At 38.5% G+C, this 23,849-nt stretch overlaps 1 protein-coding gene across 9 annotated transcripts in view; it reads right to left on the bottom strand.

Annotated features, from left to right (window-relative positions):
• EPB41L2 (erythrocyte membrane protein band 4.1 like 2) overlaps positions 1 to 23,849 on the bottom strand; it is a 271,009-nt gene that overhangs the window by 55,030 nt on the left and 192,130 nt on the right. For all 9 annotated transcript variants that reach the window (XM_049785156.1, XM_049785155.1, XM_049785161.1 and 6 more), the window contains exons 7-12: positions 22,373 to 22,448; positions 19,211 to 19,429; positions 18,444 to 18,531; positions 11,952 to 12,104; positions 11,287 to 11,384; positions 1,733 to 1,905 (exon numbers count right to left, since the gene is read on the bottom strand). In XM_049785156.1, the coding sequence (XP_049641113.1) occupies positions 1,733 to 1,905; positions 11,287 to 11,384; positions 11,952 to 12,104; positions 18,444 to 18,531; positions 19,211 to 19,429; positions 22,373 to 22,448 (807 nt within the window). The remainder of the gene's footprint in view (positions 1 to 1,732; positions 1,906 to 11,286; positions 11,385 to 11,951; positions 12,105 to 18,443; positions 18,532 to 19,210; positions 19,430 to 22,372; positions 22,449 to 23,849) is intronic.

Genomic DNA, 23,849 nt, shown 5'->3' with positions numbered 1-23,849 from the left:
CTATGTGTGTGCATGTGTAAATGCACATCATACATATTAGATAACATACTATATCTATTATAGCACATAGCATATATAGTATGAGGCATACAGATAGATATAGCACGACCTAGAACTCTAATAGGGAACTATCCACCTAAGATATTCTTTCTGAGAGGAGAGGAAGAAATGAAGACAGTTTCTCAGACACTACTCCTGGCTCTGTGCTCAAGATCAACTCTTGGAGGGGAAACCATATGTGGTGCTGAGGATTCAAACCAAGGTGAGCTGCAGGACAAGCGCAGTACAGACTCCAGTACTATCTTTCTGGCCCAAGAACTAATAGTCTATAATTTCTTTTCTTCTTTTAAGACACTGTATTATCTTTTAAAGTTGTGAATGCAAAGTTTATTAAGTGGTGGAACTTTAAAAAAATCAGTAAGGGCCAGAGAGATAACACAGTGGTAGGGTGTTTTGCCTTGCATGTGGCCAACCAAGGACAGACTTGGGTTTGATTCCCAGCATCCCCTATGGTCCCCTGAGCCTGCCAGGTGCAATTTCTGAGTGCAGAGCCAGGAGTAACCTGAGCACCACTGGGCGTGACTCAAAAACAATATTAAAAAAAAATCAGTAATTTTTTTCTTTTCCTTTCTTTTTTTCTCTTGAACCAGTATTCAAGAGGCCTGAAGGACACACCCACCCAAGTGATTCTTGACTAACTGGGCTAAGAACGCAGGGTCCAGGGCCAGAGAGATGGCATGGAGGTAGGACGTTTGTCTTGCATGCAGAAGAACATTTGTTCAAATCCTGACATTCCATATGGTCCCCCAAGTCTGCCAGGAGCGATTTCTGAGTGTAGAGCCAGGAGTAACCCCTGAGCACTGCCGGGTGTGACCCAAAAACCAAAAATAAAAAAATAAATAGATAAATAAATAAATGCAGGGTCCAAGAATGCAGGGCTATTTGGACTAGGTATTAGGGATTACTCAGGCCACCCTGAAACAGCAGAGGGACTCTAGGGACACAGCCAGAGATGCCTGGGTGAATATGTGGTATCCAGAGTTGAACCCAGGTCTGATGCATACAGGCAACCTGTACTATCTCCCGACTACAACATTTCATCTTTCTTAATAAAGTCAACCCCATTATGGACTCAAAGAATTTTTAAATTAATGCTAGTCATTTGAAGTCTTCTTGAATAAGGTTCACAAGTTATTGCTAATAAAACCCTTTGGAATTACCTTTTAGGCCAAAATTTTAACTATTAAATCATAGCACATAAATTGCAATGAAATCAGACTAATAAAAAATATGCTTGTCCCGGGCTAAAGTAGTGGTGCAGTGGTGCAAGCAGTAAGGTGTCTGCCTTGCCTAGGACAAACCTCTGTTTGATTCTCTGGCATCCCATATGGTTCTCCAAGCCAGGAGCGATTTCTGAGAGCATAGCCTGGAGTAACCCCTGAGCGTCACTGGGTATGGCCCCCCCCCCAAAAAAAAAAGACCCAAACCAAAACAAAAAATGCTTGTCTAGTATCTTCTCAATGTATTATAGTATAGAGAAAATTTAGGAATAGGATGACAATTTCAATACAAAACAAACTGTTGTCTTACAAGTATAATAGCATTTATTTATGAAGAAAAAAATTATGCCTCTAGTGTATTTCCAGGGACTTTATTGACTAGATCAACATTTCTAATCCCACTGCATGAAAGAAAGGAGGAAAGAATCCAAACTCATGACCAATGTGGTTACCTCCATCAAGAATCTCAGAAGCCCGTTTACTAGAGGTGCGCTCAAAGTGTGGTGCAGGCCGATCAATGAGCGTGCTGGCTTGCCGGCTCTGGGCTTGAGTGCGGCCACTGTAGCGAAATTTGGAACCCAAGGTCAAGAATTTAGCCTTTGGTGGCTGCTCTGGAGACACAAGCCTAGAAAGGGCAGAGAGGGAACAAAATTAGATTATGTTTGTTTCCTTCTTCCCTCCCTCCCTCCCTCTCTCCCTCTCCCCCCTCCCTCTCTCTCTTTTCTTTTCTTTTCTTTTTTTTTTTGGTTTTTGGGTCACACCAGCAATGCTCTGCGGTTACACTCCTGGCTCTATGCTCGGAAATCGCTCCTAGTAGGCTCGTGGGACCATATGGGATGCCGGGATTCGAACCACTGACTTTCTGCATAAAAGGCAAACGTTTTACCTCCATGTTATCTCTCCAGCCCCTTGTTGTTCTTTTTAAGTGGGGCTATATCTGGAAGTGGTAGGACTCGGGGGGAATATTAGGAGTTGAATCCTTGTGCAAGGCAGCATCCTACCCATTCAGGACCTAAGACTATATGGATTGGGGAGGGGGGATTACTGCTCAGGTGTTACTCCTGGCAGTACATGGGGATCATCATATAGGATAAACTGAGGATCTAATTCAGGTCAGTCACATACAAGGCAAGAGCTTTACCTGCTGTAATTACATTAGATCCTTTATACGGATTTTAAAACTAAAAATTATTCATATTAATATATATTTTTAATAAGTATAATAAAACAATATGAAAAATGTTCCCTAAACTTCTGGTGGGATAGGACATCATCTCTAAATCCTTCTATATACAGAACTTCATGATAGCAATAACATATTGATGAATAGTATGTTTACTGCAACATGAGCAAAAGAGCAGCTGTTCTCAGTGTGAATCAAAGGTTATTTATTTGTATTAGCTTAAATCCTTTATATAAACACATATGTCTGAGTTCCTGCTCCTATCTATAAATGCCAAGTAGCAATTCATTACCATTAGTAATTCTTAATATCTATATTTATTTCTCCTGGGAAAGAACATCTAAATCAGGAATCTGTTCCATCAAGTGACGCTTTCCCATAAAATATAGCACACATCCTGGTTTCATAATATATGAAGTCAATTTTTCTTGATGCCAAATACTTCCACAGTTACGTAAAGGCATGTTTTTAGTAAATGAGGCCATCTTATTTGTAATATCACTGCAATGGTCTCACTTTTGTTGTCTGGTCAAGACAAATGTCTCAATCTTAGAGATATTGTAAAATCTACTAAATAAGAAAAATTTCACAACTCCACAATATGGAGAACTCCTTCAAAATATACTTCCCAGACTCTCCAAAGAGGCAAGATTCCGTGAAGAGTTCTTTAGCATTCATTTCAAGTAATACTAGGTCTCATGCTCATTTCATCAGAAATCTTTGACTAATAACATCAACAACAAAAATAATACCTATGTAAAACAAGAAGGCAATCTGCCATCATTTCAAGATCTCAATAGTATATACTAACTTAGACAAAGGTGTTAGAATTGAATGTTAGATGAAATAAGTATTAATATAGTTGGCCCTTTCTGCTTTAGCTATTAATGTACAATTTGTAAACGTGTTTTCTTGAACAGCTATTTTCTGCCAACAAACTTTCAAAGATGATATTCTTAAGAACATATAATCTGAAAACAGTTGCCTGAGCTCAACTATACTTTGGGAAAGCTGTATATTTTTAAAATCAGAATGTAAAAATACATAAATATTGAATATCTTAGAACTGAATCATAAGTAATAAAGGACAGGGTAAAAAATATAATCATTGGTCAAGCACTATCTTATGATAGACTGAAAAATGGCAGTTTCCCTCTAAGCTAGATGACTATTATCTAAGAATATTCTGTGTGATCTCTAAACTCAACAATACAGTTATTTAAAAAAACAAGCTGGAAAATAATTATTTACTCTTATTATTTATTCACACAATATGCTTTATAGTTACTGGGCAATAAACTGGGAAAAGGAAACATTTCTAAAGATCTCAAAAGAGAAACATGTATTGATAATCCAAAGCAATACTTTCACATGAATTTTAAACTAAAGACAACAAACATGTTGAGAATCTAGAGAAATTGGGTCCCTTGAATATTTTTACTAGAAATGCAAAAGAAAATTGTTAACTCAAAAAAAATACTGCAACAGTTCCTCCCCAAAATTAATGAAAGATGACCCAGCAATCCCATTTCTAGGTAATTCTATAGAAATTTGTTAAAATAATTAAAATCAGGATTTCCAAAAGTCATTATCTCTAAGATGTATATTCTTGTGATTACAGTTTTACTTACAACTAAATGTAGAAACAACCAACCTAGCATTCACTGACAGATAAATGGATACAAAAAAGTGTTGCACATATATAGAGTGAAATACTGTTAAATTTTCTTTTTTTGTTAGGTTTTGCACTAACCTCTATGGTACTCAAAGATTACTCCTTGCTCTGTCATCAAGAGAGAGCACATAGTGCCAGGAATTGAACGTGGACAATAGCATGCAAGGCAAGCGTCTTACACCTGCATTTCTCCAGCTCCTAGTAAGTCTATTGGAAAATGAAGTTCTATAACATTTGACACAGTGGATAGATCTTCAGAAAATTAGGCTAATTAGAATAAGCCAGATGCAGAAAGACAAATATGGCATGGCATCATGCAGTAAAATTCATAGAATTTGATGAAAATGATGAGCGGGAGAAATAGGCAGACATTAATTACCAAAAACGAAGTTTCGGTTGTGTAAGATGAGTAAGCTCTAGAGTTTTGCTCTTTACCATAGCACCCACAGATAATTATTATACATTTTAATTCTTTGTTTAGAAATGATCTCATATTAAGATATTAAGTGATCTTTTCTAATAAATTAACTTTATTTTTTTATAAAAAAAAAAAAAGACTGGAGATGAAGAAATGAGTAAGAATAGGAAATTTGACCTGTCAGAGGTAGGTTGTCCTCAGCTGAGGATCTCTTTTACTTAAAGGCTATGATGTGCTCATGAAAAAAAGCTTCTCCTTCTATGGAAGAAATAGTGATATTGAGCACGCACTTCCAATTCCACTATCCCTGTCTTCTAGCACAAAATAATACCTCGTTAGGCCTAAGGATGTTTGCATCAAACCCTATTTATTTAATTCATATGAAATCGAACAAAATTTAGTATGTTAGGTTCTTTTAGAAAATTAAACTTATAAATATTGGGACACTTGGGGCTGGAACAATGGTAGGGCATTTGTTTGCATACAGCTGATCCGAGACTGACTTGGGTTTGATCCTTGGTTCCCCATATGATCCCATGAGCCTGCCAGGAATGATTTCTGAGCCCAGAGCCAGGAGTAACCCCGGAGCACTGCCAGGTATGGCCCAAACACATCTTCATTCCAAACATCCTCCCCCAAAGGATTGAGAAGCTTATGATCCAGAAAGCAATTTTAAATTTAAATAAAAATTTTTTACCAGTGTGTTCTCATTTATAATTTACATATCTGTATTGGGTTCTCTGTGTTCAAGTTGGATCCCCTTTCCCTATATGAGGAAACTGGATTTAAGTAGCTCAAAATTCAAAGCAGTGACCATACATACATTTGTACAGAACTTTCTTTGTATGACACAGTGATGGCACTTAGTAACTATTTTTTTGTTTGTTTGTTTTTGGGTCACACCCGGCAGTACTCAGGGGCTATCCTGGCTCTATACTCAGAAATCTCTCCCGGCAGGCTCAGGGGACCATATGGGATGCCAGGATTCAAACCACCGTCCTTTGGCATGCAAGGCAAATGCCCCCAATAACTACTTTTTAAGCTGTCTTTTGCCAGGATTTTGAAATGGGAAGTTGAACTATATACTGTATAATTTCTGGCACATTGCAAGAGAACTTATTAAGTATTTTAGTCTTGATATAATAAAAACAATCTCTCTACCACAAATAACCATGTTAGAAATGAAGCAGCTATTTTTATTATTTTCCTCCCAGTTATAAAGAGTTTCATTTGCGCAGTTTGGGGTAAGTAGTCAGTCAAGTATCTAAGTCTATGTGAAAAGAATTCTATTTAATCATGTATCTTCAGCTTTTTTTTTTTTTTTGGTTTTGGTTTTGGTTTTTGGGCCACACCCATTTGACGCTCAGGGGTTACTCCTGGCTATGTGCTCAGAAATCGCCCCTGGCTTGGGGGACCATATGGGACGCCAGGGGATCGAACTGTGGTCCGTCCTACGCTAGCGCTTGCAAGGCAGACACCTTACCTCTAGCGCCACCTTCCCGGCCCCGTATCTTCAGCTTTTTAAAGGGAATGATCTAAGAGCTGACTGCCATTTAAATAGATATCAGAATAATTATATTATCTGTGAAAGATTCTTTGAAAAATGTAAACTCAGGAATTCAAGTACAATGTTTAAAAAAAATGGCAGGTATACAAGGCAAAAGAAGAAGTTATTGACTATGTTTTATTTAAAATTGAATCAAAATATTTCCTCATGCAACTGGCTTTGTTGACAGAATACATTATTATTATTCAAGTATTAGCTTGAAGGTTAATTTTCTGATGACAAAGGATTAAATAGAAGTAAATAATAAAAGGTTAAACAATTAACTTTCTTTAAAAGAACTATTTTGATGACACAGAATAATAAGCAAAATGCCTATTAAACATGCAAAACCTTTCAATATTGTTACTTCTACTTAATTATCTCCCTTTATTATTTTTATTTTGCACTTTATATCCTATCTTCCTATGAAAAACACTAAAACCCCTACAATAAAAAGTAACCACAAACATTAACTACAAACCACTATTTCACTTTTGATCATTTAAAAACTAAAATCAGAGACTGATCATCATAGAAGTTAAAAGCCTTAAGGTAAATGATGTATCACAAAAGAAGTCAATTTTCACTGCTGTTCAGTACATTAAAATTTTAATTTTTATAAAAATCCTGTCATTAAAAACTAATTATAATTTATGCATGGAAAATCAAAAACATTTAAGAGATGATCCACATAACAATTTGCTAAAGTCAATCATATTTAAAGAGAGCCATAGGCTTCCATAAAATCCTCTCCAAAGCAATTGATGACATTTTTCACAAGGGATCACTGGATCTACAACCACAGGTTTCGTAGTTTATAAAGTTAAGCTAAAAGAATCTCATGTTAATCTTGATAATACCACTACCAACTAAAATGTTGGTAAAATTATTGAGAAAATAGTAGCATCTCTGTAACATGCAGTGGGAGCACAGCACAGTGAGCCCACTCTGGTGCCTTGTGACTCACACTACCCTCTCCACTGGCTACTATTTTATGAGCAAGAGCATGCTTCTTAGAATCTTTGCTCCTTGTTTTCTCTATATGTGAAGTAAAGGCAATAGCCTCTCAATCATAAGGTTTGTGGTAAAGATTAATAATAGTGTTAGCATATGTACACTTAGAAGTACTTGTTGGATGCCCTGTCCCCAAAACACCTGGCAGATGGAACCCCTGTAGACCTATTTGTTCCAGTGGGCCCTTTAGAATGATTATTCCAGGGATTCTCCTTGAAACGAAAGTTTTGTGACACCACTGCACCAGAGGTGGGGATGGACAGCACAAAGAGGGTGACATGCACTCCCCACCCCGTGATTAGCTATTCCTAATTGGGCTTGACCTTGGGCCATCCCATTGTGTTGCTCTAGAGCAGTGCTTCTCAAATTGTGGGGCGTGAGGCTCCATAAAGGGGGGCGCATTTGACCTCCGCAAACACAATCATAAAAAGCTAATGGGGCCTGAGATATAGCATGGAGGTAAGGCGTTTGCCTCTCATGCAGGAGGTCAGTGGTTCGAATCCCGGCGTCCCATATGGTCCCCTGAGCCTGCCAGGAGCGATTTCTGAGCGTAGAGCCAGGAGTAACACCTGAGCACTGCCGGGTGTGACTCCCCCCCAAAAAAAACAAAAACAAAAACAAAAAAAAAGCTAAGTCCCGTGTTTATGTCTCTATGTCTCTGGAGCTGAGAGTTGCTGTGTCCTGCTTCAAACCTCTCTTCGAAAAGCTAGGCATTGCAAAATGTGCTCATTGTAGCCATTAATCCATACATCACTCACCTTTGATTAAAAGATTATTTTTAATTATTTTACATATTTTTGTTTTGCAGGTTAAAGTTTTTCTTAATAAAATACTATTTATAGTCGCGCAGGGGGGGGCGCAAAAATGTTTTCTTCTTCCTAGGGTGGCACGACAGAAAATTGAGAAGCACTGCTCTAGAGGCACTCCTAAGCCCCACTGTACATGCTGAGCTTCTCAGGAGTGCCTCATCTACACCAGGGCTATGTCCTGTTACCCTTCAATACCCTAGTTCCGGTTCTGGTGGTATAGAAGCATTGTTGGTAGAGAATAAACTGTCTCAGGTCATCAGACTGAAACGCATTCCTTCCAGTCATGAGATGGGGGGAATGTCTTTGGTCCTGAATGCATTGGGAGGAGGAAGTTGATTCTTGCCAGCCAATTGGATCAGTACAAGTGTAAGCAGCTTTATAATTATGTCTAGGTGCCCTAGAGTTCTAGGCAATCAACATAAAGATCTGTACATTTTTTACAGCTTGAACTTAGAAACATTTTTAATTTCCCAAGAAAACCGTTTATACTTTTTGTTGTAAAAATTGAAGAAACATGGGGCTGTGGAGATAGCATAGTGGTGGGGTATTTGCTTTGCATGTGGCCAACCCTGGACAGACTCTGGTTCGAATCCCGGCATCCTATATAGTCCCCGTGCTTGCCAGCAGCAATTTCAGAGTGCAGAGCCAGGAGTAATCCTTGAGTGCCGCTGAGTGTGAATCCCCCCCAAAATATTGAAGAAACTCCTGATATGATTCAAAGCACTCTACAGAAAAATTATGATTTTTGTCTTTTGTGTGAATATGTGTTTTTTTTTTGTTTTTTTTTGTGGTTTTTGGGTCACACCCGGCAGTGCTCAGGGGTTATTCCTGGCTCCAGGCTCAGAAATTGCTCCTGGCAGGCATGGGGGACCATATGGGGCGCCGGGATTCGAACCGATGACCTCCTGCATGAAAGGCAAACGCCTTACCTCCATGCTATCTCTCCGGCCCTGAATATGTGTTTTATATCATTTATAAATCAAGTTATACAAAGTCTAAAAATCTAAATTGTCTTTGTGAAGCTCTATTTCAAAAGTCTGTAGGAACAAATTGGTTTAATTTTTATTTCATATTTTTATTTTTTGAGGGTACTTGGGGGACCATATGGGATGCCAGTTATTGAACCTAAGTTAGAGGTATGCAAGGCAAACACTCGACCCACTATAATATCTCTTCAGTCCCAAATTGGTCTATTTTTAAATCGTAATTCCAGGTGTAATTGCAGAAATGATAGGACTTAAGGCTCTGTGGAGTTAAGAGTCATTTCAGAGAGGCCTACTGTTGAAAGACATATAATTATGGAGTCCTGGATGGAGGTGGTTGATGATGAGATGGATGGAGGGATGATGAGGCCTTTCTTGAAACCACAGACCCCTCCCAGATGTGGGCAGGTCTGGCTCTCAAGGTGAGCAAGGCAGGAAGTTGGGGGAGGGAATAACAGCCTACTAAGAGGATAGGAGAGGCAAGGCAGTACAAATGTGAAGCACGTGGAAGTCTAAGATCAGAGAATCTCTTTAGCCTCTGTCTGGTGTCTGGGAACTCTATAACTGGCCAAGTCAGAAAAATGAAAATGTAAAGCTGTATCAAACAATAATGCATGCACAACAATAATGCATGACAACTCACAAATGTCACCTACTAGTCAATTAAAGCAGGCTCTCATTGTACATACTGTCTTCAAGAAAAATTTGCTGTGGCAATAGCCAAGGAAAACTGTGAACCTTTCAGAATTATATAATCAGAGTAACTAAAAGTGATTTAATAAGTATTTTAAGAGACATATTTCTCCTCTAAGCTGAGTATATTAGTGCAGCTTTGTGTGTGTGTGTGTGTGTTGTGTTGTTATTGTTGCTGTTGTTGTTGTTGTTTTGGGCCACACTGGTAACTTTCAGGGGCTACTCCTGGCTATGTGCTCAGAAATCACTCCTGGCTTGGGACACTGGAGACTGAACTGAGGTTCATACTGGGTTAGCCATGTGCAAGGCAAATGCCCTACCATGTGCAGCTTTGTTTTAGCTCAAAGAAATCATTTGTGTCAACGAGTGATTCCCCTTAAAAATAGTATACACTGTGATATCAAGCTAAGAATAATGATAACAAACATTATATGTCAAAAAACGTTCTGAAGGTCACTTCACATAACTTATCTCATTTACTTTTCAAACACAATATAGGAGCTATTATTATAACCATTGCTTAAATGATGAAAGTGAGACTCAAAGAGGTTGAGTAACTTACTCACAATCCCACACTTCCGGTATGTGGTGGGACAGGATTAGCTATTAAGTATCCAGGACTAAAACATTAAAGACAACGGTTCTAAATGCACAGCTATATAGACTGCAGGGTTAAAAGCCAAAGATGTAGAGAAAATGAAGACAAGCAAATTTCCCGTTAAGAAATATTAACTTGAAGAAAAGTACAGAAAGACTAGGAGAGCTTTGGGTTTTTTTGCTTTTTAAAAAGCAAGTTGTGGTATGTTTATAGGTCAAAGAAGTAAAAGGCCTTTGTTTATGGGTGAGCTGTTTACAAACACAATTCTATGTGAGGCAAGAAATGAGAGATCAAGACAGAGGAATGACTCTTCCTCAAGATAGAAGAGAAGAAAAAGAATGAATAGAAGGATAGAAATAAGGCTGCATAGTTCAGGACAAAAATGAGAAGGGGGAAAATGAATGAAACCAAGAACATTCATGATGTTAATCTTGTTCTATCACAGCACACTATGGAGAATAACAGAGAATAAGAGGCTTAGGGACCCAAGAAGAATGTGAAGATTCAAGAAGGAAAAAAGAAACAAAAGCTTTAATTTCCTGGCAGTACAGAGGATCAGGTGATGAGGGGTTGATATCTGATAGTCACTACTAAAATACAGCTATGGAAAAAGTCAAAGTCACATGACTGTACAAATATTTATGGTAGTACCTGACATCACAGGTTATAAAAATATTGAATTCTTGACACAGGATGAACCCATCAGTTTGATGAGGACCATCACTTTATGTGAGAAAGCAAAACTAAAAACACCACAGAAACAAAACAAACTGTAAATCTGAAGAGTTTAGATGACTCAGGAGAAAATGAGAAATGGCTTTCAGCTGGCGGCAGCAGTGCTCATCGAGAATGGTGGAAACAGGGGAAAAAACCTAATTATAAAGTGGAGTTTTGAAGACTATCAGTTCTACATGATGACATGGCAAAGCTGGAACAAGCTGGACATGAGTATACAGACTATAGACAAAGGGGATGAGGTCTTGAGGTAACCAAGAATCAAAAAGCAGCATCTGTAACACTTTCTACCAGCATCTCCTAACACAGAAAGGGCACCATCAGCAAAACCAGGCTGCTTTCTAAGAATTACCTGTAGAAAGTATGATGTTCCACACACACTTTCCATAGTCTTTTTGCGGCCCGGTGGTTTGGCAGTTTGAACCCAATGGTGCTCTCAAACTGTTCCAGCTAGAATAAATGCAAACAACAAATCAGCATATTTTGTTAGGAGTTCAGTGGAAAACATTGAATTTTGATTTAGGTCTTTCTGCCTCTTCTTGAAAAAGGTTAATATCAGCATATCTAACTATACATGATACATTTTTCATAGAAGTCCTTCAAGAGTTACTGAAACTTATTTCTCAACTTATTTATCTGTATGTCAACAACAAAATAATTTCCCATTATATGGCAGGTGCTTAGTATTTTTTCTTTTCTATAGAGTGTGGTTGGCCCTATTTTTTTTTTTTTCTTTTTTTTTTTTTTGCAGTGCCTAGGATCAAACTCAGGGCCACATATCTCTTGTTAGGGCCATATATCTCTTGTTTTGTTTTTTGTTGTTGTATTTTTGTTTAAAGAAGTAAAGATATGTGTGCGAGTTTATTATCAAAAACTCTGTCCTTTTTTACCAAGCAAGAATAAAATATAGTTCTATTTCTTAAAATTGAGTGGAAAAGAATTGCATTAGCACATGCCAATAGAAGAGGACGCTGTTGAAGGCGTTGTTGAAGGTTGTTGTTATGTGACATGACTTACCTCTGCTGGCCTCACTTTAATGTAGAAGTTGCTGCGCTTATAAGAAATCTTCAAGATTTTCGGCCAAGCAAACCGATTAATTCTCAGTCTGTCTTTGTAAATGAGAAGTCCATTAGCACACACACCTAGCTTGATATCCACACCTTCTGAATCCTGTCAAGCATAAGGCAGTTGAGCAATGGTAAGAATTGTGAAAATTATGTTTGTAATCATGTGTTTAAATAAAAAAAATAAATTAAAACAGAATTGTGAAAACTGTATTGATCCAGAAGCTAATTCTCTCTTGAGTCAAGACCAAGAAAAAATATTTTAAAGATAGGTATTGAAAGTTTAGTGAATTTATTAATTCAAATTAATAATGACAGGATACATAACACATTTAAAATCTATTCATTTCCCAGGATCAGATTTGGCAAGGATGTTCAACTTCATGGCACAGTACGCTTAAAGAAGAGCAAATAATAGGCTTTTACAATTTTGTTTTAATTTTAGGCATTGTGGTTTATGATTTTGATTATGGCATGGTTTCATGCAAAAAGAATTCCAACACCAAACCTTTCATCTGAATGCTAGCTTCCTGCACATACCATCTTATCCCCATCCTCTCTAGTGTTATGTCTCCAATTAAGGACCAGTTTACCTTTGAGTATGTATTGCTTCTTTACTCTATGTTATATAACACATTTGAAGATCATTCTTTATCTGTCCTCCCCTTCTCAAACTTTACTGAGCATGACATTCTTTAAAGCCATCCCTACAGCCACAAATTTCATTGTTTCATCTTTTCTTATAGCCAAACATTATTTTATTGGGTATATGCACCACAATTTATCTTAAGCATGTTTTAAGCAAGCCTGAGATATATATTTAGACACAAACAGTGTTTTCCTGGAGGCTATACAAGCCCCCTGGGTTTGTGGCTTTCCCCTTGAGCTCCATTCATTCATTTCACAGGCAACATGATCTCAAATAGATCATACTAGCAAATAAATGTTATAATGATGTCTTTATTCTGTGAAATATCGATTCCTCACAAAAAATCTCTGTCTAGGTGGAAGTGTTTAAATCACTGAATTCTTTCCAGAAGTTTTTCAATAGAGTGATGACCCTTCTAGTTCTCCATAAGGCATTCTTTGGGCTGCCATAATCAAAAGAGGTGCAGATTTTTCTTGAGTTTTTCAATATTGCTTGTTTTTCTTAGTATTCAAATTTGGAATAGAAGACACAGTCTGGAAGGTTTTGTTTTAAATAAATTTACAGACAAAAGTGAAAAACTGTTTTCTCGCATTGCAAATAGTGTTGATCCAAGATGCACAATATTTAAAATATAAAGCTCATCTGTTATTTTTTAAACAATTGGATTTAATTCAAAATATGCAAAATTGAGAATATTATTTAGATATATTCATATTTTCAGAAATCATCAACACGAAACAAATTCTACCAAAAATGCTAAAACGCCTGATTTAGTCTAGGTCTCAATTGAATATAGGTATAAGATCCTGACTGTCTAGTTACTAAAAACAATTCAATATATATTAGGGCAGGAGTCTCAAACTTGCGGCCCACGGGCCGTTCGCGGCCCTCCGTACAACATTTTGTGGCCCGTGGCTGGCCTTCAATTATCGCAGTATTGCGATTATTAGCTTACGGAATAATCGCAATAAAAACCGCATTAGTAAGGAAAAAATCGCATTAAACATTCGCATATCCCGAATGCCTACCCCGACTTTGCTTCCTGCGGCCTCCAGGTAAATTGAGTTTGAGACCCCTGTATTAGGGCCTTTTCTGGGGGGGGGGTGATGCATCGATGGGGTACACCCAGAGGTTCTCAGAGCTTATTCCTTACTGTATTCAGAAATCATCCTGATAGTATTTGAAGACCATATGGGGAGCTGAGGATTGGACTAGATCTAAGTTGGCAGCATTTAAGGCAAGCACCCTACCCACTGTACTCTTTCTCTGACCCTTATGTTAGGCTTAGGGAGGAGTTATTTTTGTTTGTTGTTGGGCCACATATGGCTGAGCTCAGGGCTTACTCCTAGCTCTGCACTCAAAGGTCACTTCTGGTGGGACCACATGGGATGTTGGGGATCAAACACGGGTTGGTTGTATGCAAGGCAAACACCCTACCCACTGTACTGTCAACTCCTCATTTCTCCCTTATGTTTTAAAGAAAGTAAGTGTCACATGGTATCTGAGTAGAATACCTGCCTTGTAGACCTTAGTTCCATTTCTGGCTCAACTATCACCCCCAAGTGTGATCCTAGTGGCACTACTATTGTGAGCCCCAAAGTCACAAAAAATGTGAGATTTCTATCAAGCCACAACTATCTGTGCAATCCCAGGACATCAGAACAACAAAGAGAAGGGCAAGTGGGGGAGAAACGTGTATTTTCCTAAGTAACTGATGTCAGTTGCCTTGTTCATCGTGATATATAAATGGTTCACATATGCAAATAAAATTACATTAGGTTCCTTGAGTAGGTTTAAAAGTCTAGGGAGCTTTATTTACCCATATCTTGGCAACCATGATTCTCTCTAGGAACAGAGGGAAAACTGGGGTGATTCAGACACAGGTGCCCAAACAACTTGGCACCAAACATGAATGGTGTTTGCCAAAAGTATCTATCACTGGCCATGGCCACAGGGAACAAGTCATATGACTGGCCTTGAGGAAGGGGGCAAGTCTCATTTATAACACTGAATAAAGTGCTCTAAAGTCTGAAGCAATCTTCATGCAGGACACTGAAGCTATTATATTGGACTTAGGAAGTCAAGTAAATCAGTGGATTTCCAAATTTTCATATTGCTTTAGAATTATCAGTAGCTCATTACATACAAATTACAGATAAGGGGTAGGAAGTGAAAGGGGAGAAAAACATGGCTTCATTCTTCATATTTATGCCATGCCATCTTGCAGCACAGTTGGACAAAAAAACTAATATAGAGGATCCCTTTCTGGGCCTTCCCAACTTCCCTGGAAGCTGTCCCATATGGGTATCAAAGAATCCCAGGTCCATTGGCTTCTGAATGGGCTAAAATAATGAAAAGATCTGAATGGGTTTAAAATAATGGAAAATTCTCATAAAAGAAAGAAAGGAAATGAGGAGAGGGCTTTTAGTACCCAGGTTTCCTCCTTCCCTATCTGTCTGGTTCCATTCAAGCTGGCTATGGACTGATAATGACAGCTCTTCTCAAGACACCTCACCACACAGATCTCAGTTCTGGCAACTGCTGTGGCCTTCACTCTTTCAATTCCAGATGGGTTCAGAGGGCTCTCATAGTTGTGGGTTCCCTGTACCTTTGTCAATAGTCCTTTCATTCTACTTGTATTGATATTAGTATACCATTAAGAACTATAATAAGAACTATTATCTACCTATGATAATAAAATATTAATTTAAAAAGCATCTAGGCCTGAAAGGACTTAAGACACTGCTTTGCATCTGATCGACTCTGGCTTGAATTCCCTGGCACCAGATTCCCAAGAATGGCCAAATGTCATGCCTCAACATAGAGCTGATAATGACCCCTGAGCACCACCAGGCACAGCCTTAAAACTAAACCAAAACAAAAAACAATTGAAATGACAAGGAGAAGTAGAATGCCTGTGTAGGTGTGGGTAGACAGATATGAGGTGAATACTGGTGAATTGGTGGTGGGAATCTTGCACTGGTTAATGGGGTGTTGTTCTTTTTGTGTCCAAAACCCAACTACAGTCATGCCTGTAATCACGGTGTTCAAATAAAAATAAATAATAAATGACAAGGCACTGAAGAATTTATAAAGGCACAGTTTTAAGTATATCAAAAAATTTTGAAGCTCTATTCTTTTTAATGAAACACAAATAATTAGTACATTAAATATAATTTAATGAGTCTCTGATATTATAAAAAAGGAATGATGAAAATATTCACACGAGAATTAAAATTATATTGAAACAGAGCTAGCCTGTTAGGAAAACTAAAATCCATGCAGAGTAAAATTAGTCAAAAGAGGGACAGACATAGAATGATCACACTCACCTGCAAGACATTAAATAAAAAGCCCACATATGAACTAATACCCCAAAGACAATAGAAATTATAGGGCAGAAGTGCAGTAGGACACTATGACAATAAGAGTTGGAACAGAACAGAATGTTGAAAGGACATAAAGTGATATACATGATACCCGTTAAGTAACAGTATTGCAAATCACAGTGCTTAAAAGGGGTGCACATGCATGTGCGTGTGTGTTGTGTCTGTGTGAGAGAGACAGAGAAAGAGAGAGAAAGAGTGAGAGAGAGAATGCAAGAGCACCATATGTATAGGAAATCGGTGGCAGGAAATGAACACTGGTGAAGGAATGGTTTTAGAATATTGTATAACTGAAATTCAACCATCGACTTTTTAACAGAGTCTCAGTGATTTAATAAAAAGTTATAAAAAATAAATTAAAATTTATTTTTTCAAATTTTATTTATTTATTGATTCACTGATTGATTGGTTGGTTTCTGGGCCACACCCAGTGGTGCTCAGGGGTCACTCCTGGCTTCTGCACTCACTCAGAAAATCACCCCTGGCAGACTGAGGGGACCATCTGGAATGCTGGGAACCGAACTGGGTCCCTCCCAGGTCGGCCATATGTAAGACAAATGCCCTACCATTGTGCTATCATCTCTCCAGACCCTAGAGAATTAATTTAAAAAAAATTAAAGAAACAAACAACAGCAACACAGAACAGGCAACTTTACTTTTTTCTAAGGTACCACTTTACAAACAAGATTCTTGGTCCAGGGAGATAGATCAAATCACTGATGACATGTCTAGAATGTGCATATGTGCTGAGTTCAATTTTGAGCACTTTACAGACCTCAAATGTAGGGATAGGTCTGTCCCCAGAAGCCATGGACCCTAAACAGCAGCTCACTGCCACACCTGTGCACTGAACTAGTGGGCCCACACAGCAAAGCTGACTAAATACCTCTGGCCCTGGCTCGTTCTCCTGCCTCCTCACTAAACTAAGGAAATCACAAGAATTTCCAGAACCTGCCCAACTCTGAATTCTTACTACACACAATGAAACAGATGAAAAATTTATAAGGGATGAGAAAATCAGGTTATAAGAAGAGAAATAGTTCAAGAAGCTTTTTTGGGCCCTACCTGTTCTCAATTCTTTTCCTTGGAATGACAAGTATTGTCCCCATTGAGGTGAATACATTCAAATATAAGAACTATGTGTTTTATCACCTACTAAAGTTTCACAGAAAATAACAGGAAGTAGAACTGAGTAGAAAAGAGAGAGGCAGATAGGATGGGAATATAATTTTTAACAATAAAGACACTAACATAGAAACTCTACTTGTAAAGATATTTACTTATTCTTATTTCCCACACAGTAAAATTCATGTTAAATTGAGAGAAAAGCTTAGATTATCATAAAAGCAGAAAAAATATATTTAAACACAGATATGCCCCACAGTTACTTTATAGAATATGTCTAGAATGTAACTAAAATCTTAACAGTCACTTTAAAAATATAAGAATGGGGGGGCGGGAAGGTGGCGCTAGAGGTAAGGTGTCTGCCTTGCAAGTGCTAGCGTAGGACGGACCACGGTTCGATCCCCCGGTGTCCCATATGGTCCCCCAAGTCAGGGGGCGATTTCTGAGTGCATAGCCAGGAGTAACCCCTGAGCTGAGTGTGGCCCAAAAACCAAAAAAAAAAAAAGGATGGGGCCAGAGAGATAGCATGGAAGTAGGGCATTTGCCTTGCATGTAGAAGGACGGTGATTCGAATCCCGGCATCCCATATGGTTCCCCGAACCTACCAGAAGCGATTTCCAAGCATAGAGCCAGGAATAATCCCTGAGCGCTGCTGGGTGTGACCCCCTCAGAAAAAAAAAAGAAAAAGGAAAAAAAGAAAAAATATATAAGGATGATGTTCCTCATTCTTTTGTGAAAACATTAAATTCCATATTTTATTTATCTAATCTCATTTGGAGGGTCACACCTAGTAATGGTCAGTTTATTCTTGGCTTTGTGCTTACAGTGATTAAGGGACATCATCCAGGATGAACCTCTGTACTCTCTTGCAGGCCCCAAATGTTGGTTAAAGAAAGGTAGGAGAGGAAGATGGGACAGAGGCAGTACTTGGCATAGCAAAGAAGAGAACAAAGAATAAAACAGGATGAGGGTAAAAAAAGGGGGGGGGGGGCTAAATAGTGAATTTTGTGCAAGTACAGACACAAAAGTATACAGAAAAAAATTGGGGAAAAAAGGGAAGTAAGGAGATGGAGAGATAGTACTTGCTATGTATGTGGCTGACCTGGGTGGAATTCCCAAAACCCCCTTTGGTCCAGTGGGCCCACAAGGTTTGAATATCATGAATATAATGAAACCTTCAGATAAGGGATTTCCTAGAAGTGAAGCAGTTTTACTGGAACTGAAGTTTTCCCAAATCTCCACGATCAACCTGAAAAGATGCTATTACCGATTACATTTATAGTACCTTGGCATGATGTAGGTCAACACCATACATGGAAAGCCTCTTTGCATTTTCTAAGAACTGAGAATCAGCTTGTGCTGGAGATAAGCCCCTATAAATGAAAACAAACAGTACTGTATTATTGGTAATGTAAGAAAAGGAGTGTGTACCTGGGAGTTTTATTGCAGGAATAATTAGCAAATACACAGAAATATAACAGTACTCACCTCTCAACTTCTAGCTTTCCGACATAAACTCCTTACTATAAAAGGCATAAAATGGGGGCTGGAGAGATAGCACAGCGGTAAGGCATTTGCCTTGCATGCAGAAGGACAATGGTTCGAATCCCAGCATCCCATATGGTCCCCTGAGCCTGCCAGGAGCGGAACTCCTGAGCACCGTCAGGTGTGACTCCAAAACCAAAAACCAAACCAAACCAAAACCAAACAAAACAAAACAGCTAAAGGCATAAAAACCATTCTCTCACTCTTTTAAAATGAGAGAGAAGGCTTTTTTCCTATCCTACTAGAGGGGGGAAAATCCATCTATAACAATTTCAAAATAAACTAAAAGAATACAATGATTTCATCTCTCTGAATAGATTATTTTTAATATAAAGTTTCATTTCATTAAATCTGATCATATAAAGTTCAGAAGTACTTGTATTTGACTTTATACTGATCATAGATGTATTATCTACATATCTCACACATGGTGCTCTAGTGTCTAATCAGAGAAATTCAGCTTGGCTTTGCTGTGGCATTCTTTCTTCAATAATCAGGACAACACACCTGTGGGTTCTGTGCAGCTCTGACATCTTTTCTTCCAGCTCCTTACTCTGTGTGGGGGCAATGTGAAAATCACTGAGGTCACTGTTGCCCTGCTGTTCTGGGTCATAGTCCCCGAGTTCAGCTTGCAGAGTGTAAGAGCCCAGGAGGGCATGTGTCACAAAAGAGCAGGGCAGGCGGCCCGAGGCAATGTCCTGGCGGAGCTGAAGGCACAAGAAGTATCTGTGAATGGAGAGAGCAGAGGGGAGACCAGTTAAGAATATCAACTGCTCATCTAATTCTCATTCTCTAATATTCCTCTTTAGATCCAGAAGTCAAAGTAAAGGGCAGAATAAGTAGCCTGCTGGGATTCTGAATTTTTGTGGCTTATGTACAGTAACAGTCTACAGTGCACAGTAAAAGGAATTTCTGTAGCAAATGGTGCATCCCTATTAATAGAATGAGTTAGTTCTGGGACTAAAGATTAACATAGATAGATTGTCTCCTTGAGTTCAAAATTATATTTATATAATAAAAATTAACTTGCTGTTCAAGAATGTAAAGATTAATGATATTTTTTAAAACAGTGGCAGGTTGGGTGTAGGGTGTGGGATGTAGCTCAGTGGCAGAGCATCTGCCTGGGCCACAATCAATGCCCTAAGTGTGTGTGATGAGTTCCAATGCCTAAGAAACTACAAGGGAAACAACAAAAATAGGGGAAAGGAAAATTAAAAAAAAAAAAAAAAAAAAAAAAAAAAAAAAGAAAAAGAAGAAGAATTACAGCATCTACAGGCTGCAAGCGCTTGCTAGAAAAGCTAATAAGATCACTGACCCTTTATCCTCCCTATCTTTTCCATAATATTTTTTCCCCTGATATGCCCACAGGATCAATTACAGCAGTCTAGAATGAAACTCTTACCCATCTACAGAAAATCTTCTGCATCTGCCTAAAGACAACATATAATTCTTTTTGTAAAAGGGAAGAATTCGGGGCCAGAGTGGTGGCGCAGCTGTAGGGTGTTTGCCTTGCACGTGGCTGACCTCGGAAGGACTTTGGTTTGATCCCCTGGTGTCCCATATGGTTCTCCAAGCCAAGAGCTATTTCTGAACACATAGCCAGGAGTGACCCCTGAGTATTACCGGATGTGGCCCCAAAACCAAAATCAAAAAAAAAAAAAAAAAAAGAAAGAAAAAAAGGGAAGAATTCATCTTCCTCTGCAGGTGAGAGTAAAAGTTAGATGATATAAATAAAACACATTCATAATCCTAGTACCCAATGGCCTATAGTCACAATAAGATTAAGTTATTACTACAAGAATTAATCTTCCAATGGTCTGGCTATACATTTATAAAGTGTTTTTACTAATAACATGCAAGTTATTTACATTCAGTGATGAATTATTTTGTGGCTCCACTATCAACCCCTCTTGGTGATCTTTTAAAATCGGATTTGTACACTCAAAGATAATTTCTAAGGCTACACAATTCACCTGTTCCAAAACTAAATGGCATTGCCTTTCTTCCTGTGTATCTTTAGACACTGCCAATTCCATCAGCGTCTGGTCACCCTCTTCCAGCAGGTGCCTCTGCCTAGCATGAGCTCCAACACCTCCTACTCTCAGCACACAAGCTGTTTCTAGGTCAGTCAATACTGCTGTTGGTTCAGAGAGCACGTCCCATGTTATAGCCCTACCCCAGTTGTTCAGCTAAACTTGAGCTATCGCCTAAAAGATGATGATAAAGGCCTCTATCGTCATAGTCAAAATAGGAATTCTTTACTGTTCAAAGACTGAACAACTTGGCAAGAAAGTTTCCTCAGAGAATCAGTCATTTCACTATTACTTGATTCTGGATAAATATGGTGGAGCATCCCAAGCAGTTCTCAGAGATACCAGAGGCCACTCCTAGTGATTCTCAGTCAACTGGGTCAAAGCTTTAATGCAAGGATGTAGCTAAGGACGTGGTATACCAGAGAACACCAGGGTAAACCTGGCAGCATTGAGGCCCTACAAATCTATACCTGGCTATGCTCAGTGGGTCATGTGGTGTCAAGGATCAAACCAGGATCAGAAATCCCTATATTATCTCCCCAGTCTGGAATAGATTTTATATATTATAGGAGTATCTTTTTAAAGTAGGATTGTTTTTCTTCACCCTTAGAACAATATTAACATAATTCCAGTTATTTTAGTATAATTCCAGATATTTTATTATAAATAAAATTCTGATTCCAGGTTATGTTTAAATTCTCTAAATCTAACCAAGTCCATCCATATTTTATGGCACCTTTAAGACTCTTAATAAACAAACAAAAAATCCTTCTAATAACAAAGCTGCCACTCCTTTATACTATTGTCTCTACTTTTCACATGGCCTTTTCTGTTTCAAAACCTAAGTCAAAGGTCTCTAAACTTCAAACAAAGCCTACAGTTGTCCACTGAATTTCCATGCTCCATCCTTTTATACAGGACAGTGCATTCATCAGAGATGATAAAGAAGTGTTCTTGTATTCCTTGAAGGCTATTCCTGCCATCTAACTGTTCACTCAAGTCATTGTGAAGATTTCAATCAGGCCATAACAGGCCACCTGCCTACTAAAACAGGTTCAGGCTGTGGCAAGGCTTTATTAGTTAACTCACTAGACCAGCAGTTTTTCAAGTGCTAGGTAGTAGAATTGTTTTGTGCTTAAAATAAAAAGGTTGAAAACCTCTTCAGACAGGGAGACACTTCAAGTTCCAATCAAAAGGAAAGGCAACACACTTCCTGTTTCTATGAGCTGCAATCAACAAGGCATTATCATCCCCCAAATAAATTACTTTGAGGGTGTATATGCAGAGAAAGCAATGTTTCTAGCCCTCATTACCTTTGTAATGTAATTAATATATATTCACATATAGTACAAAAATAATCAGATAATAGTCCTTTAGTATTAAAATATTGAACATGAATGCTTTTTGAAAGTACAACAGAGGAAATGAAGTCAGCAAAAATACTAATACAAATGCAGAGATTAAAACAAAGACAATCTTTAAAATAGCAACATTTCACACCATTTGGGAGTATTCATTTCTAAGGAAACTTCTAAAATAGCATGTTTTGGTTTTATTCTGAAATTATGATTAGTTTCCTTGGGCACAGAAAGAAATGGTAACTACAAGAAAACACATTTTTTAATGTACAAAATACCTGGTGATATCTTCAGTCAACTGAGAAGGATCAGGAGGATAAAACTTCACATTGAAGGAGAATAGCCAAGGAAGGTCTGTAATGATTAAATATCAGTTATTTATCCAACCAACAGATTGACCATTTATTATGATAATCCTTAAAAGGAAATGTTCAAACAGTACTAAATCACACTATAAAATATGTAGAGATGATGTTCTTCACTTACAAAACAGAAAGAAAATCAATCACACAAAAAATAGCAACAGCACAGCAATAGGGCATTTGCCTTGCATGTGGCTGACCCAGGACGGACCTGGGTTCAATCCCTGGAGTCCCATATGGTCCCCCAAGCCAGGAGTGATTTCTGAGTGCATAGTCCGAAGAAGTAACCCTTGACAATCATTGGGTGTGGCCCAAAAAAAACAAAAAAAGAAAAAAAAAGATTAAAAAGAATAACAATCTATTTTTTAGTAGTAACTACAGGTAATTCTACAAAGGAGTTAAATGATGACCAATTACATTCTATTAAAAGCTAAATTTAGTTTGTTTGTCTTGGAGGTAAGGGCCACACTCGGTGCTCACGGATTACTCCAGGCTCTAAACTGAGAAATGACTCCTGGCTGGCTTGGGGGACCATATGGAATGCTGGGGATTGCGGATTACTCCAGGCTCTAAACTGAGAAATGACTCCTGGCTGGCTTGGGGGACCATATGGAATGCTGGGGATTGAACCCAGGTTAACAACATGCAGAGCAAACATCCTACCTGCTATGCTATCACTCTGGGTTCAAAGTTAAACTTTTAATATAGACTGAGGCTGAGAAACCAAGAAACATCAGTGAGTAAAGACTGCTGTGGGGTCGCCAGGCAGAGAGCTGAGACCTGTGTCTGTGCAAGTCCTTCCCTGCGGCGCTCTTGATGACTGTGATAATTTGAAGGGAGCTCTTGGCTTTGTTTGGTTGTATGTCTATTCTGAATCCCTCAAGCTCTCCGCAGAGGGCTCGGGAGAGCACCCCCCAAAAAAACTGCATCTTGAATCTACTGAGGCCAAGAAACCAAGAAACATCAGTGAGAAAAAACTGCCCCTAGAGGCCAAAGAAGAGTGCTCCGCAAAAATGAACCCCACCACAACACGCAGAAAAATCACACTACAAGTGTGACAATGGGGAAACCTCGCAGGCAAACACTATGCACACAGAATGAAGAGGTTAGCTCTGATGATCCAAACAATTCCAACCATCTGATTAACCTCTCAGATAAGGAGTTTAGAAAAGAAATATAGAGGATGTTCGTAGAACTCAAAGAAAGCAAAGATCGATCTGAACAGATCACAAAGACAGAAATCAGAAAACTCCAAACTGAAATAACAGATCTGAAAACATGGTAGCTCAACTGAAAAACTCAGTGGATAGCTTCTCCAGCAGGGTAACAGCAGCTGAGGACAGAATCAGCGTGCTGGAAGATCAGATGCAGAACAACGCAACACAGCAGAAGA

The sequence above is a fragment of the Suncus etruscus genome, chromosome 12 (assembly GCF_024139225.1).
Source record: "Suncus etruscus isolate mSunEtr1 chromosome 12, mSunEtr1.pri.cur, whole genome shotgun sequence".
Taxonomy (NCBI): Eukaryota; Metazoa; Chordata; class Mammalia; order Eulipotyphla; family Soricidae; genus Suncus; species Suncus etruscus.
This window is presented reverse-complemented; position numbering and strand designations above follow the sequence as displayed.